At 30.2% G+C, this 17,553-nt stretch overlaps 1 protein-coding gene across 3 annotated transcripts; it reads left to right on the top strand.

Annotated features, from left to right (window-relative positions):
- Positions 1 to 72: 72 nt before the first annotated feature.
- Positions 73 to 14,760, top strand: LOC142321333 (mitochondrial pyruvate carrier 2-like). 3 transcript variants are annotated; one of them, XM_075359328.1, is made up of 3 exons: positions 73 to 200; positions 5,759 to 5,955; positions 14,629 to 14,760. In XM_075359328.1, the coding sequence occupies exons 1-3, from the start codon at positions 147 to 149 to the stop codon at positions 14,639 to 14,641; spliced, it is 264 nt and encodes an 87-aa protein (XP_075215443.1). In that variant the 5' UTR covers positions 73 to 146; the 3' UTR covers positions 14,642 to 14,760. The 3 variants fall into 3 exon arrangements, with proteins under 3 accessions (XP_075215443.1, XP_075215442.1, XP_075215441.1); XM_075359327.1 differs by lacking the exon at positions 14,629 to 14,760 and adding an exon at positions 12,751 to 12,902; XM_075359326.1 differs by lacking the exon at positions 14,629 to 14,760 and adding an exon at positions 9,188 to 9,462.
- Positions 14,761 to 17,553: the final 2,793 nt, after the last annotated feature.

Below are 17,553 nucleotides of genomic sequence, written 5' to 3'. Positions count from 1 at the left end.
AACATGTAGTCAAAAATGAATATTTTTTTGTTTAGATACATACAAACTCTGTACATAGCTGGGTGTCATCTTCCTATTGATATCATTTCAAATGAGGGGTGAATTTCTTTATAAACTGCTGAGCCATCTAAGGATGTGATACCGTAATGATTACTTTGGCTGAACTGCAATATCTTATCTCAACTCTCAGGCTGGCAAAGGTACAAGAAGTAGGATGATACTTGTATTACTGTTTTCAGTTTGTTCAGAAATTATTTTTTGTTAAAAAAAAAACAACACTAATTATACAAAAATTAAAAATCAATCTAAGATCAGTAATTATCATGAACTACATGATGAGATGTTTGTATCAAATATTATGAAACATACTTCTTCAATCTTTAAAAATAGCTTACATAAATGAAGTTGAAGTTAGATTTGAGAAAACTTATTTGAATTCAACCATCATATGGTGCTAGTCCCACAGAAGGAGAAATGAAATGGCAATCAGAACCTGTGGCACGTTTATGTACCCCAGCCAAGTACATGCTGTGTTGGATGTGTAGAAGAGTCTCCAAGGTCTCAAAATGAGACCATGCTATAGAGGAGTAAACCCTGATAGAAAATCCCCCAAAAGACATCGGGAAACCAGTGGAGTATTGTCAACAGTCAACATGGCATGAGTTATTGTAAAATCATCAGCTGGAAGTAAAACAGCCCCCAATCGGATTTCCAGATGGGGCTGCACCGACAAATGCACTTGACAAATGAAAGCTGCAGTAACAATAGGAATGTAAAATTAGCCACATGGAACATTCACAGTCTGTTCCAAGCTGGTAAACTGCATAACACTGATGTAGAGAGGAAGCAATTATATAACAGACATTCTTGGACTTAGTGAGGGCGTTGGCTGCGGAAGTGTGAAGCTGGACAAAGCAGTGATTTTCTATTCCGGTTTGAATGATCCTAGTCACAGAGTGGGTGCTCCTGTTTTGATGGTTGAACACATTGGCAATGGGGTTTTGGATTACGTTCTGTTTTTGGAAAGAATCAAGTTAACTAATTTGACTTCTGAATATTATTCAAGTTTATGCACTTACTGCAGACAAGGATGGCAAGGAAATCGAGTGGTTCTATGAACAGATTGCAACATTATTAAAACTCACTAAGAGGTGAAATCACCATAGTCTTGGGTGGGCGATTGGAATGCAAAATTCAGTAGAGGTCAGCATGAAGAAATATGTTAAATGTGAGCAGACATATCCTAGCGCTGATGTGAATTCTGATTACAACCTAGTTGTTATTATGTTAAAATCACATTTTCCACAGATGGGCAAATCACCGTCACCACAACTGATCAATGATCGCAAGCTGCTAGAATCAGATATTCATATGCATGCTACGAAAGAAATGAAAGATTTAATGGTGGAATTGCAGTCTGTAACAGACCCAAATGTCATCTGGGAAAAGTAGAAGGAAGGGCAGTCTAGAATTCAGAATGAGGCACCTTGCCTTGCAGTGTAGTAGAAGGAATGCATAGATGACCACTGAAATATTAGAATTTACGAGTGATAAAGAATGACGAAAGGTAATGGAAATGAGTGCATGAGACTGGGCAGAATTATTTGCAGAAAGATCCATAAGATGAATAGCTGAAGATGAAGTGTCAAAAAATCAAAGAGGTGTAGACTAAACACAATTTTTTCAATGTCCATAAGAAAATGAAAGTATTCACTGGTTTGTACTGTAAAGTGGTACTAAATAACTTGAAAGACAAACATGATAATATGATACTAGAGGAGAATGACAAAAATGCTAAATGGAAAAAATACATCAAAGAATTATTTGGTGATGCAAGGCCTGCACAGCGTATGCTGGATAATGTCAATTCTGGTCAAGAAGAAAGTCTAGATGAAGATGAAATGAAAGAAGATATGATATAAGCAATTAAAAATATGAAAAATAGTAAAGTTGTCGGACCTGAAAAAATGCACGGCACACTATTAAAACTACTGAAGGACGATCAATTGTCTATTGTGTTTTGGCCAGTTTTTCAACTCATATTATGCTCAGGGGAAATTCCAACACATTGGCTGAAATCAATGCTTATTGCATTGCCAAAAAAGAATAATGCTGTGGAGTGTGGTGACTATAGAACCATTCATCACACCTTTTTATGAAAAAAAAGTGAACCATTATCTATAAGATGCAGAATTCAAAAGACAACTTTTCACACAAAATTAATAGGGTTTGTATTTACCGTCAATCTTTATGTATTCAAAAAGTAACCTCCACTCAAATGCAAATATGTTCTATCCGTATAAGTATGTTAGTTGAGATTGAAAATAAAAACGAATGTGAAAAGTCATCTTCTATTGGTGTTTTAGAATTTCTAAAAATAATGGTGTGTTAAAATCAGGACTTCATGGTGGTCATGATAATGGAGCTGGTGACACTGGAATACCGCAGCCAATCCAACATCCTGGAACACGTGGACTGATTTAGCAACATGTGCATGTATTCCATCCTGCTGCAACTGTACTTGTTCCATGAGATCCTTCTCTTGAAGTTGTGGTATTAATTGTGCCTTCAACATCTTAAGTTTGTGCATTCATTGGCCCATCAAAAAAATATGAACCAAGCAAATGACGAGTTGTCATTCCAGCTCATATCATGACATGCGGTGGATTTCTTTCCATCTCTGTTGCATAATAGGATTTTCTTTCGCCCAAAATAACACATTTCTGGCATATGAACTGCAATAAATTGCAAATTTGTCTGTAAAAAGCACCTTTCCACGGTGCACTGCAGCAGGGAATTTTTCTAATAAAGCTCAACAGGATGCAGCACGACGTTCCATGTTTGCAGTCTGACAGTCCAGTGATGAACATTGGACGAAATGGCCTAACTTTCAAGTCCTTTTTCATATGATCTTGCGTTGTTGTCTGTGGTATATGAAGTTTAGCTGACAGTTTACAAGTTGATTTCATTAAGAATTGTTCAATGGAAACTGCAACAGCAATGCGTGTTTCCAACTGCATTAACTTTTATCCACTCTGTGGTCTACCTTTAACACTGCCTGTTTCAAATGCACATTTACCCAAGCCAACATTGTTGTTTTGTGATGGCGGCTTATTACCGAAACATATCGCTAATTAGCTTCATTGTTTGATTCATATGTTGTTCATGAACCTCTTACACTTATCATTAACTACTCCTCGATGCTGTAACTACTCATGTCAACCATTTTTGCACAACTGTCTTTTGCTCAGAATGTGTGACGTAAAAAACTGTTGCCAACTGATCCCAATGAAAATACCATATGTTCTAAACAAATCTCCTAACTCATACTTTTCATTAACTTTAAGGGTACGGTGACTTCCTGACCACCTGTACATAGTTATAAATAAAGTTTTTTTTTAAATACCTCATACCATGAAAACTCCTATGTTACCATGGGATATAGGAAATTTTTACTAATGATTCTAAAATTTTAACTATTTTTTTTTTTTTTAAATAACTATATTTTATTTATAATTGTGAATTTTACAAAAAATTGGTCTGCTGATGATTGAGTTAAAGCTCTGAAATCACTATAGATAGATGAGTGTTCGTACCTTTTATTCAGTGACGGCTTGCATATAGGCACTTAGGAACTGCAGCACTCCTATTTCCACTAGATATTAATTCCTTTTTTCTTTAATTCTTTTTATGTACTTGTACAATATATAATCCCTGAGCTTAATGTTAGTAGCCATTTCACAACTTATGAAAAACATACAAAAATCTTTGTATGAAACTGTGCTTTTCACAGTTCCAGCAGTGTGGTGTTTGGTTGTTCTGCATGTGCACACATAGGAAGTTACACACAAGGCTATAAGGGAGAGAGAGCACTGTCGCTCCCGCAGTGCTGACCCTTGCATGCTGGTGGAAGGTATTTTTTTTTCTGCATCTGTTGTGCTTAAAACCATGTACCTTATTCTTGAATGTGATATAGTGTAGAATTAAATTATTATCCTGCTTCTAGTTACTCTGATCGATTCTTTTTTTTATAGAAAACTTTAACATTTTATAGATGTTTGTTTCCTCTTAGAAAATTATGAAACAAAAGCTAAAAGTTTTCTGGAGCAACATCGCCACTAATTTTAGCTATGAGCTGCCACTGCTTTTATTGTACCTAGTGGATTTAAGTATTTATTTTTTAATAATTATTTGATAAGAGGTATGTAATGTTTGAAAAAGTAAAAATATAATACAATATTATTTTTATAGCCTCCGCAAAGTACAGAATTAGAGAACACTCCTACCTTTACTTTTTTATGTTCATCAAAATGTTTTCAAGCCAAAGCCCATCTTCGATGATATTTCTTATTTTAATAAATTCTTCTTTGTTTACATTTACGCATTAATTTTAGCTTTTTACATTTTATTTTGTAAAAATTGCTTGTTAATAAAATTTAAAACATTTAAAAAATTTCAAAACAATTGTTCTGAAATTTTTAAAATGTAAAAAGCTAAAATTAATGTCTAAATGAAAACAAAGAAGAATTTATTAAAATAAAAAATATCATCGAAGAAGGGCTTGGGCCTGAAAACGTTTTGATGAATTTAAAAAAGTAGTTCTGTAATTCTGTACTTTGTGGAGGTTGAAAAAATATTATATTATATATAGTTATGTACAGAGAAAAAGAAATGGACTATAAAATATTTAATGTAAATAAATTAATGTATATAAAAACATATTTGTCTATGTATATATATATAGACAAATATGTTTAAGACAAGAATGTTTTAAATTATGTACCAACAGAGGTATTTAGTGACATGTGGCTGGCAGCATTGTGTTCCGCATGACCTCCCCTGTAACTACATGTTCTTGGATTGTTGATATCGCATTTAGTTTTCATGTTATTGTTATTATTATTAGAGTGCAACATGTTTAAATGTTAGTAGTGATTTTTGTAATGTGCGTTTTTCAGGAGGAACTATACAACGTAAAATTTTGCGTGAAACTGGACAAAACTCACAGAAACCCTTTAAGTTTTGAAAGAAGCTTACAGAGATGATGCTCTGGGTCATATGCAATGCTACGAATGATTTTCGTAATTTAAAACTGGTTGTCAGTCAATTGAAGATAACCCTCGACCAAGAAGACCTTCAACTGATGACACATGTTCAAGAAATTAATGGTCTCTTGTGTACAAATTGCCAATTGACTGTCAGAGAACTTCAGAAAGGGTTAGCATCTCAATTGGATCATGCCATGACATTTTGACTGAAAAATTGAACATGCATAGAGTTACAAAAGTTTGTTCCTTGTTTGATGACCTAACAGCAGAAAGAACATTGAGTGAACAAATGCTGGCAACTCCTTGAACAACCCGATGATAAAACATTCATGCAAAGGATCGTAATGGGATACGAAAGCTGGGGTTACGGCTATGACATTGAGACAAAAGTTCAATCATCAATAAATTGCACGTTAGAAAAATCACTATTAACACTTAAACATATTGCACCCAAATAATAACATGAACACTAAACGAGATATCAACAATCCAAAAACAGGTGGTTACAGAGGAGATTATGTAGAAGACATTGCTGTCAACTAAATGTTACTAAATTAAATATCTTTGTTGGTGCGTAAATAAAAAAGATTGGTCTATTTTTAAACAAACCTCGTGTTTATATATATATATATCTATATACACACACACACACACATACAAACACGCACAAAACTGTAAATTTTTATAAAAGATTTTATTTTATTTGTCAGGGCCTTGTAATAGCTGGTCTTGGTGACATTCAACGTCCAGCTGAAAAATTGAGTGTTTCACAGTCATCTGCATTAGCTGCAACTGGTGTTGTATGGTCAAGATACTCTCTTGTCATTATACCAAAGAACTGGAGTTTGTTCAGTGTGAATGTTTTTGTTGCTATTACTAATTTTTATCAACTTACAAGAGCCGTAAGGTAATAATTACTAATTAAGACAAATTTTATGTAAAATTAATTTTAGATTTTAGTCCATATATTTTTGGAAAACAATTGTGGATGTTTTTTAGGTATGCAAGTATGAATCTTCTTTTATTGCTTTTAGTAGATATAAGTTGCAGTCGATTCCACCTTTTAATACATTTTCTCAAAACGTGCGACTATTAGGCTGTTCTTTTGAACAGAGTGAAGCAAATGGAACTATTTTAAGTGCTACTGTTTTCTCCTGTACATTATTTTGCTACATCTGTATAAACGTTCTTAAAAAAAATTCATAAAATAAAAATGTAGTTCTAAATTATTTTGGGAAAAATATTATCATCATGGTTTGTACAGTGTCAGTAAAATAATGGTGAAGTTGCAGCCAGTTACAGTTTTGGAACAAGCATGACTTGAATTGTATGCCAAAGTAAAGAGAAATGGCAAAGTTTTCGATTCGTAAACAAGTTCTATACCAGCACATATGTGCTTTGTTACAAGCTCAGTAGCTGTATGCAGCTTGTTAGTCACCATGATTACGATTCAGAATATTTAGTGTGTTTTGTGATTTGTTAAGTTTAAGTTAGCTACACTTAGATATAAACAATATTTGCATAGCCTGAAAAAAATCAGCGCATAAGTGTTCTGTAGAGTTGAGTGTTCCAAAAACAACTATTCACTTACATTTAAAAAACAACTATGTTTAATTGATTATAAAATTCAGATGTTATGAAAGGTTATCCAAAGGACAAAAATTTAAACGATTTGAATTTTCTACTGACAGGATAGGTTTTATCATGATAGGGAATTTTTAAACGAGTTTTTATTTTCAGAAATTAAGCTACATTTCATGATGAGTACATCAACAAAACTTTATTTTGTTCTACATTATAAAACCCCCTCTCTGATCTCTGAATGTCTTTAGGTATAACTCTTAAACCTTCCCTTTTAGTCTAAGATAGGCGTCTCCAAACTACAGCCTGTGAGTACCACCAATCCAGCCCATCGACATGCCCAATAACCGGCTACAGTTTATTTTGATTACATTGTAAAATTATTTAAAAAGTATGTAAATCATACAAAATAATCAGATGTTTTTATTTAACGACCGATTAAGAAATACAATAACTAACATACATAATGAAATTGAATATTTTAAGTAATTAATGATATGAAATTTATCTCCAAAACAACAGTACATACGTAATTCCCATAATGAAATTAAACATTACAATTATGATTATTGAGATTTAAGTAGCTGTAACTTTCCACTGACAATTGTTTGCAGTTGTGGAGTTTATTCATGGAAATTGTCAACGGTGACTTCAAATGATAATCGGTTAATTTGGGTCTATAAATATTTTTTTATATATTTCATTTTGGAGAATATTTTTTCACGTATATGAGTAGTGCCGAAAGCAGAAAAAAAGACACGAGCAAATTTATGCACCTGATCAAACTGTGTGAGTGGAAGACGCTTATAAAATTCCAGCAATGATGATTTAAATGTTTTTCTTTAAAAATATCGCTGCACTGCAAATCAGTCATTTCCAATTGAAGTTCTGAAAAATCTTAGAACTGTTTAAATTAAGTTTTAATTTTTTTTGACTCTTGGGTCACTTCAAATGGATTGACCAAGTTGCTGCTTTTGGTTCAGCATTTACTTTCTTAAACAACAATTACTGAGATTTCAACTTGCATTTCAAAGATTCATATTTTTCTAACCGTAGGCTTCTTGTAAATCTGGAGTAATTCTGAGAATGTTTAGTCTCATAATGACATTTTATATTGTATTCTTTGAGAACTGATATTGTTTTTTTGCAAATTATACACATTGCCTTATTACTTGACTCGATCACAAATATTGATATCCCCATTGCTCTTTAAATGTTCTGCACTCACTCTCTATCTTTCGTTTCTTTTCCATATTTATGCAAATCCACACAAAAGAGACGTAACTTCAAATCAAAATAATGCCAATTAATACTATTAAATTACACTTTTAATTAATTAATTAAATTAAACTTCCACAATTAAACACACTGTATTTTCACTGAAAAACCATAGTCACAAAACACACTAGTCGCACTACGTATAACTTTTCAGATCGCTGCACTACTGTAGTTTTTCAACATCCTGCACTTATTTCTCTACTCCACAAAATTTCACTACTATACATTTAGCATGGTCGTAAGTAGTCGTAACAATACGTAATGTACAGCACACTCATCGGCTACCTCTGCCGCAATGAAATGTCCTTGCTCATAAGTACCAATTGAAATTATGAACGGAGTGGAGTCCACCCTCGGTCCCTGTGCCATAGATATCTCACTCGCCAGCTAGTCCTGAAATGAAAATTTGCACGTATTTCGAAACTACGGTAGGATGGTATCATGAGCTAGTTAGCTCTAGGCTCTCAAGGTTCCAAGGTTGTGGACAAGTCAGTATGGCCCTTAGGCTAGAATATTTTGAGACCCCTGGTCTAAGGACTAGAATGACCACCTCTCTTGTACCTCTATACTGTTCCTGAGATTGAACTGGCCTCAACTAATACACCTTCACATGACTTATAAGCACATTAAAGTGATTGTGTGATAGTTCTCACCTGTATTTGCTCTGTTTTTTATTTTGCTATTGCATTCTTATTAAAATCTATAAATTCCAGTTTTACTTCTTCATATACCAACAGGTAATTCAGATGTATTTCATCAATTCCTATGATATAATTCTTGCTTAATTCTTTAAAACTATTTTCATACTGTATATCATGATAGTATTTTTAAACGTATCCTGCAACAAAAATAATTACTTTAATGAGAGCTGAAATAGCATTAAGCAGATAGTTCTCATGTTAAAATTGATCATAGATTGTTTTATTATAATAATTTTTGTTTTTATTATAATAATTTTAATTCTGAAGTGTTACTTCTTGTATTAAAACCTCTAAAGAAAGTTATAGAACATTTCAATTATAATAATGAAGAAAAGCAAGGTACCCTTTTGTATAATTTCTATATTTTGTGGAGATTTTCTTCAGTAAATTTTAATATTTAATAACAATAACAGTAGGAACAACTTTCATTTCAGTATGAAATATATAGAATTCATAATGTTTTACAGATGTAACCTTCAGAGAAAAAAATTTGCTTAGTGATTAGTATTGTGTTGAAAAATACTTAGATAAAACTATTTATTTATTTTTTTATAAAATTAATATAATTTTTTATTACAGATATCAGAGGTCATTAAAAATTAAAGAAGAAAACAAATTATGAAATGTAATACTTATTAGTTATTAATAAATACAAAAAAATAAATAAAATTTGTGATGCAAAAAGTTTAAAAAAATAGTGATTTAAAAAAATTTTGTGGGCAGAAGTTATTTTGTTGAAAGGTGTAGTGCAGTAGTGTAATTAAAATAATTTAAGTCAACCACAGAATGCCGTATAACTTATTTATTTTATTACTATTTGTTTTATATTTTATGGTTAATGCATTATGTTATGGATGGATCGATACATTTTATCTAAAATATTGTAATATTAAATAAATATTTTTATCTATATAATTGTTTTTTTCAATTCCATTTTATTAATTTGATTTAAATTTTGTCTAATGCTTAATAAAATAGTTTTTCCTCTCGCTCGCTCTCTGTCTGTCTGTCCCTCTCTCACTCTGTGTGTGTGTGTGTGTGTGTGTGTGCACTCACACACACACACACAGATATATATATAATTTTTATAAAGTCAATACTTACAAGACTCATATTCCTCTGTACCAATATATTGTATTTTTTATAATCAAAAACCAATTTGAACAACCCAAGTACAAAATTACAAAGTAAACAAAATGACATTTACCTTATTTTTCTTTTCCTTATTCCAATAGCACTTTTGTGGGATCCTGCAACATCAGTTGTATTTATAAATTATATAAAATTACATATCAAAACATAACAATTTTTTTAGAAAAAATTAAAATTGAAATTACTATCATATATAGAAAACATGAAGTCAATAGAATAATTACGAGATTTATACCATGTAACCTGACCAGCCAATGTTACCTTATGTAGTCTTAGGTTACATGGTATGAATCTTATAATTATTTTATTTCTAAAGTTAATTTTAAATTTTTATTCTTAATTGATGTCATATTTAAATGTATGTAATATTTATTTTATTGACTTAATGTTTTCTGTATATGATAATAATTTTAATTTTGATTTTTTCTAAAAAAATTGTTGTTTTGATTATAATTTTATATAATTTATATACAACTGATATGCAGGATCCTGTGAAAGAGCTATTGAAATAAAGAAAAGAAAAATAAGGTAAGTGTCATTTAATTTACTTTGTAATTCTGTACTTGACTTGTTCAAGTTGGTTTTTGATTATAAAAAATACAATATATATATCCTTTTTTTATCTTCCAAGGCAGTTTTTGGTTATTATTTATGAGAAATTATTGTCAGTGGATTACATGCTTGTAGAAATAGGAACTTGTACTATACTACCACTATTTTGGCAGGTGGTAGATATTATATATATACGAGGGCTGTCCAGAAAGTAACTTATGTTTTGAAAAGCACAAGCTTTTCAATTCCTTCTCTGTAGAAATCTGCTGCCTTAGATTTTTGGCACCCACCTTGCACGTAACTTGTGATAACCAAGCTTCCCTGATACAATTTCATGCAAGTCTGGGGGAAATGCAGCAAGAGTTCTGTAACTGTAATGCGGCGATTTTCACAAATATTATCGTTGATTTTCATCGTCAGTTCATGAGTCACAAGGCTAGGCCAACCACTGTAGTAGTATAAAATTGTTTACTGGTTTATGTTATTTATTATAACCTGCACACACTGACATAAACCTGATTAAATACTACTGACATTGTTTAACAAACCAATGAAATTACTGTTACTGTATTTTTTTGGCTCACATTTAATATATTAATGTTTGCGATTACTGATGGTAATATAATTTTATAAACCAAACATATAAGGTGAATACATTTTCCAAACTGTAAACTTAAGTATGCAAGTACAGGGATGAAAGGTTTTGTGTAAAAGATGTTAAAAAAATATTTTATTCAAATTCACAATTATATTATATTAATCACTTCTGGAAAGGATAAGTATGCTAATTCATTGATAATAAAAATAACTATTCTAATTTACCTAGAATGATGGAGAAAAGTCATGGAAAAACCTTGATCAGAATATTATCACAAAATACAAAATTTTTTGTAAAAAGTGGGTAAAATTTTTATTAATCTGTAAAACTAATAAATGTATGAAATAATTTTTAAGTAAATATGTGAAGATAAAAAGTAAAAGCAGTACAAAATGAAATCTAGGAGGAATTAATTAGTTCAGTCTGTACTACTTGCAAGTTTTAAAATAAGGATACAGAAAATTCAGTTTTTTGTAGTATTATTTAAAACACACCAAAAAAATAAAGTTAATTTTGTAAAAGAAGATTCTTTAATTTAGTTTTAAATGATTCTGCGAAAGATCATTTTGATGGGTTAGTAATTTAATAAAGATTAAAAGTGAAGCACCTAACAGGTTGAAGCAATGTGCTGCATAAAAATAATTTTGTAATCTGGTTTGACACAAATGTTTTTGTGGCAAAGAAGCATTTTCATAAAATTTGTAATTAAAATATAATTATGTGAGAAAATTAAAATTTCCTAAATTCAGTCTTCCTGATTCTTAGGTGCCTCAGAGTGATTAGAAATCCAGTATTTTGTATTCCAAAAACTGTCACATTTTTAACGAGTCCCAAGATATATTTTGGATGGGAATGTATGTAGATAATAAATATCTTATAATTATATCTTAGCACTTCATTTAAGATTTTGTTACAAATAAAAAGTCCTAGCAGAATTTATCATGTTAAAACATGCAACAAAATTTCATATTATTGTAAATGAAATAACTGCTATTATTATAAGTACGCCATAAATGCTGTATGTATATATATATATATATATATATATATATATATATATTATAACTGCCAGCTTAGAATTTTCTAATCTTTTCAGATATAGTTTCAGTATTATGATACATAAAGAATGATAAAATATTTTAAGAATAACCCTTCTAAAAAAGATATTTAGTCTGAAAAAGTGTTTCATAGAATTGTTATAGAGAAATGAAATTTCAACTGTTTGTTTACAAACTTTTAATGGTATACTAATTTCAACTGCTGTTAAGGTACGGTTAACCAGCTTCTCTAATACCATAGTAGTATAAGTTATAAACACATTAAAATAGTATAAATAAAAAATTATATATAAAACAGCTGTTTTTTTGTTATTTAGAACTGTAAATTTTAGATCTTGTTAGAACTTATATATATATATATATATATATTATAACTGCCAGCTTAGAATTTTCTAATCTTTTCAGATATAGTTTCAGTATTATGATACATAAAGAATGATAAAATATTTTAAGAATAACCCTTCTAAAAAAGATATTTAGTCTGAAAAAGTGTTTCATAGAATTGTTATAGAGAAATGAAATTTCAACTGTTTGTTTACAAACTTTTAATGGTATACTAATTTCAACTGCTGTTAAGGTACGGTTAACCAGCTTCTCTAATACCATAGTAGTAGAACTTATAAACACATTAAAATAGTATAAATAAAAAATTATATATAAAACAGCTGTTTTTTTGTTATTTAGAATTGTAAATTTTAGATCTTGTTAGAACTTTTAAGTTACAGTAGAAATTTTTATTTTATTTTTGTGTAATTAATCCTGGCTTCATTTGTATTTTACAGAAATTATGTGATATAGTGTGTGATTTGGTTCTAGAAGAACCAAACATTATGCCCGTATCAACACCTGTAACTGTATGTGGTGATATTCATGGACAAGTTTGTTTATTTATTTTTTTAATAAATTGCATTACTTCATTTTAAAAACCACTTTGTTTTAGTAGAAACTTAAAAATTTATTTGTTTACTTATGTCTTGTCAGTTGCAGATGTCTTCCAAATAGCCATCTTGTGGCTTTTTTTAATAAAAAAAAGGGTTCTTTTCCATTATTTTCTCCTCAACCTTCTAAACTCATTTCCATGAAAAATATAAACTAGCATATAAGCAAAACAATCATATAAGACATTTAAGAAACCATAATAATAATTATTAATTAACAGTTTATGTGGTATCATATAAAATAATATGCAGCGACTGATAAAATTTATATTGAGAAAACGTAACAGATCATTTAGAGCAAGATTTGCAGAACATTTTAGTTATTATAAAAACAATAAAGTTGGATTCTCTAATGTTGCTGACCATCTAATAATAAATAAACATTCCATTACTGACTTAAAAACTAATTTGAAAATGATTACAATAATAAAAAACTGAACATTTCAGAAAAATATTTACAAATACAAACGGAAATTCAGCTTGATCAATCTGCAGACAGAGTTTGATAATGATTCTCTTATCAAAGCTGCTAAGAAATAGCAGCACTTTTGTTGATGTCAGATAAAATTTATATTATATTTATGCAGTGCTGTATTTAGTGGCTGGCCATAAACATGTCTAATAAATTAAAGAATTTTTAATTTTTAAAAAATTTTAATTTTTGACTGCGTACAACAATATTTTAATGTGTGATTTTGATATTTTTACAAAATTTTAAAAGTAAAGAATTTTTAATTTTAACCAACTGATGAGGAATTCCTCAAAAGTACTATTGGTGTATAAATGAAAAAAGAAAAATAAATGAGGTAATAAATTTTATTTGATTCTGTACTGTTGCGGATTGTGCTGAATTTTGTTTTTCCTTTTAATCATTTGGTACAGAGGAAGATATGGACAATAAAAGAATTGATTTTACGAAAATATTACTGTACATAAACTAAATAAATAAAAGCCTGTAATTTATTTAAAAAAATTAAATTTGAGCAGAATATAAAACAAGAATATTTAGTATTGTATAGCATATATAATTTAATGTTCAATTTAAGTTGGTACTGCCATGCAAGATGTCAAATTATGCAGGTTTCAACATGTCTGTATTATCAGTGTCTCTGGTCATTCACTACTTAAAGTATGCAGTTGCCCATTAAATTGCAGAATGAAAGTTGGCTTGCCTTTTAAAATTTTTTGAGCAGCTAGTTGGAGTTTTTTGAAATCTAACCGATTCATTTTCAGAAAATTACAAAATGAACTTCCATCTTAGAGCAATCTCATTTCATTCTCATAAAATTTTATATTATATAAAATTCTTTGATTAAATTAATCCCGTAGATTTCACAGTTGCTTAAACACGTTTTTCTTTTAAATTTTTCTTAAGTCTGAACTTATAACAATATTAAATAGCAGAGACTGTACTAGCTGTGAGTGGTTCTATAGTAAGTACAGGACTGTTAGAAATATTACTGTCAGTGTAAACATGAAATATTAGTATTATGTGCAAGCAAGCAAGTTGCTTTAAATGATGTCCAAACTGTGGGATTTACATTGCTGGTGATTGTAGTCCAGTCTGTTCATAGCTTTATAAATTTACATTGTTTGCTTTTATTACCTACTTTTCAAACCTTTTTCTTTTTGATGTCATATATATATTAAGATTGAGACCTGTTATTTATAATTTTGATTTATTTTATTTTATTATTACTATAATACTTATTTTTGTTCTAGTTTTATGATTTAGAAGAATTGTTCAGGAGTGGAGGCCAAGTATCTGATACAAATTACATACTTATGGGAGATTTTGTTGATCGTGGTTATTATAGTCTCAAAACTTTTACAAGGTTATTAACTTTAAAAGCCCAATGGCCTGATAGAATTACACTACTAGAGGAAATCATGAATCTAGACAAATTACTCAAGTTTATGGTTTTTATGGTGAGTCTATAGTATTTCCTATTTTATTTACCTGAAGGTAAATTATTTACAAATAAAAGTCATTTTCTAAATATTTGGAAATATCACCTTTTCTGAACTATGTGGTTCCTTTTTCAGTAGTGTTGCAGATGATTGTTTATAGTTTAATACAAAGTGAGCAACTTGAAACACCTGCTATAGTCTAAACAATGTCATGTCATATAACATTAAAATTATGTAACAATAAAACGTAAATTAAATTAAATTTTGTATTTACATTAGCAAAAGTTAACATATTTACCATATTTTTAGAAGAAATGTACAAAGTGAGCACCCTGTGCAGCATTGCATCTTTGTGCTCGAGTGATCATACCTAGCACTTTTTGCAAAATGCTTTCTTGTTGAATGTATGCCTTCAGTTCATTGATAATGTAGTGATTTTATTTGTAAACTTTATCCTTTAAGTAACTCCAAAAAAAAGAGAAACCTGGGGAAATGGGAAACCACCACTCTTTGCTGACAGTTCATTCTTCTGTCGGTCAGAATTGTACAGTACACTACTGTAATGACAGTCCGATCAAAAAATATTAGTCCCCCCATTATACAATTACCAAAAACAGCACATACACATCATACACCAATTTTCTTGTCATGAGGTGGACATTCAAACAACTGTGAGAATTTTCAGTCATCCAATACCTGATGCTGTGCAAAGCTGTACATATCCAGATAAATGAAACATGCCTTGTCTGAGATAAAATACAGCTTTGGCTCTATCTGTCTCTCAACATTGTTTTTGAGAAGCCTGTCACAATAATTAAAATGTTTCAACTCCTCTGTTCTCTCAAGTTGTTGCACAATACGGTTTCAAATTTAAATCATAAAAAATTTTGAAACTGGTATTCTATACCACTCTGTTGGTATAAAATTTAGCATTCAGAGATTTTTCTGCCGAATATTTGAAGTGTTTCTTGAAAGGATCCACAACGTGTATAAGCTCGTAAGCTTATACACATTGCGCTTAAGTTTATATATTGTTAAGCTTATATATCAATCTACTGCTCGATTGAATAAGGCATTTTAGAAAATGCAACTACAAAGAATGAAACTATACAGCACTGAAGGATGAACAGTTTACAATTGACAACAGCAGATGAGAGTAGTAGCATACACAACCAGTAATGACGCTAGTAGTAGCATTATTTAAGGTAAGACTCAAATAGCTGCAATTTAATCTGAATTCTTCGGTTTTAAGTTGACAAGTGCTGTACTCCTTCTGTCTTGATGATCCTACATTTGATGAAATCTGCAAAGATATAAATGGGCTTTAAAATACTTCAGTTAAAAAAAAAAACTGATAAAATAAATAAACCTAATGGATCCATCATTTCCCTGAGAAATGGATCAGTCGTGGAGGTCCACCTTTCTGGCCACCAAGAATACCTTTAGATTTTTCCAACTGGGACGCGTGAAAAATATTGTATATAAGACAAAAATACATTCTCATGAGAAATTAATTGTTTGCATTACGGATGCTGCTGAGAAACTTAAGGATAGCCCTGAAGTACTATAAAGAGCTACAAAAGCAGTACAGAAGGGAAGTTATGAAACTAGTGGGCTTGGTTTTGAATATTTATTATAAACTGGTAGGTACAATTTACTGTATTGTTTCTAAACTGAATTCTAATTTTTCTAAACTTTCTTTGGTTTATTCGACTTATCTTGCACAATTATGTTCAGAATTATATTCTCTAAAAGTCTTATTTAAAGGTTTTACATGTTTATTACCCATTTAACAAAGTTATTGTAGATCAAACATAATAACGGGTTTTTTAATCTAAATTATTGATTTTCATCCCAGATTTCTTAAAAACTACTGCAGATACTGTTTTGGTAGCTATTTTATTCAATTTTAAAGGTAAAAAACCCACAGAAATCACTAATGTTGCCCCTTAATTATTGTCCTATAAATTTTCAGTACCACCTCTTTCACCGGGGTTGCTGAACCCGAGCGAAATCTTTAATTAACCGTTAGTTACAAACGAAGCATTTTAGCCTTTTTTAATAAAATATTTTTTTTTTTTAATTTCAGAAGCAGAATAGGTTATGCAAATCACGGAAAAAACTTTGATATATACAATCTATATAACGTGATCTCAATTTCTAATTTTTTTTTTCTGTAGTCTCCGTGAATCACTGAGGGTATTACTTCTGAAATAATATCAATACAAACTATAATTTTTGTAACAGATTATTTAACCTAACTTCCTACTTTATAAATAAATGGTTTTTCTGATCGGAACAGAGTATAAAATTTGTAAAACGAAATAGATGTATTTAAAGTTCATATTAATTATTTAATCAAACACATGAAATCACGTTAAGGTAAATAAATTAATTATGAATTTAGTGAAAAATTTTTAAAGCTGCAATTGTGAAAGTTTCTATCCATTTTTGTAATTATCTTTAGAAATGATTACAGCGGTATCATCTGTGAAAAGAGTTGTAATGAAGATCAAGATTTTGCGCAGATCATTAATAAACAATAAAGAAAGCAAAAAATTTTCCCCGAGGCGCACCAGCATACTCTACATCTTGAAGCGAGGACCTAAATTTACACGTGCATTCTTGGCAAATGATAAAATTTCTACTACTTGTATACAATTTGTGAAGTACGGCTTGAAAAGCAAGTTTCTTTTCAGATACTGATTGATACCACAGCTACTAAGTTGTTTTATC

The sequence above is a fragment of the Lycorma delicatula genome, chromosome 3 (genome assembly GCF_047948215.1).
Source record: "Lycorma delicatula isolate Av1 chromosome 3, ASM4794821v1, whole genome shotgun sequence".
NCBI classification, from domain to species: Eukaryota; Metazoa; Arthropoda; class Insecta; order Hemiptera; family Fulgoridae; genus Lycorma; species Lycorma delicatula.
This window is presented reverse-complemented; position numbering and strand designations above follow the sequence as displayed.

What these genes read in the sequence shown, in the direction of transcription:
- LOC142321333 (XM_075359326.1), top strand. Translation starts at nt 147, where the DNA reads ATGATTACTTTGGCTGAACTGCAATATCTTATCTCAACTCTCAGGCTG. An exon ending in CAACTCTCAGGCTGGCAAAG is followed by an intron (nt 201 to 5,758) that starts GTACAAGAAGTA and finishes TTTATTTGTCAG; the next exon opens with GGCCTTGTAATAGCTGGTCT. An exon ending in CAACTTACAAGAGCCGTAAG is followed by an intron (nt 5,956 to 9,187) that starts GTAATAATTACT and finishes TTTTTATTACAG; the next exon opens with ATATCAGAGGTCATTAAAAA.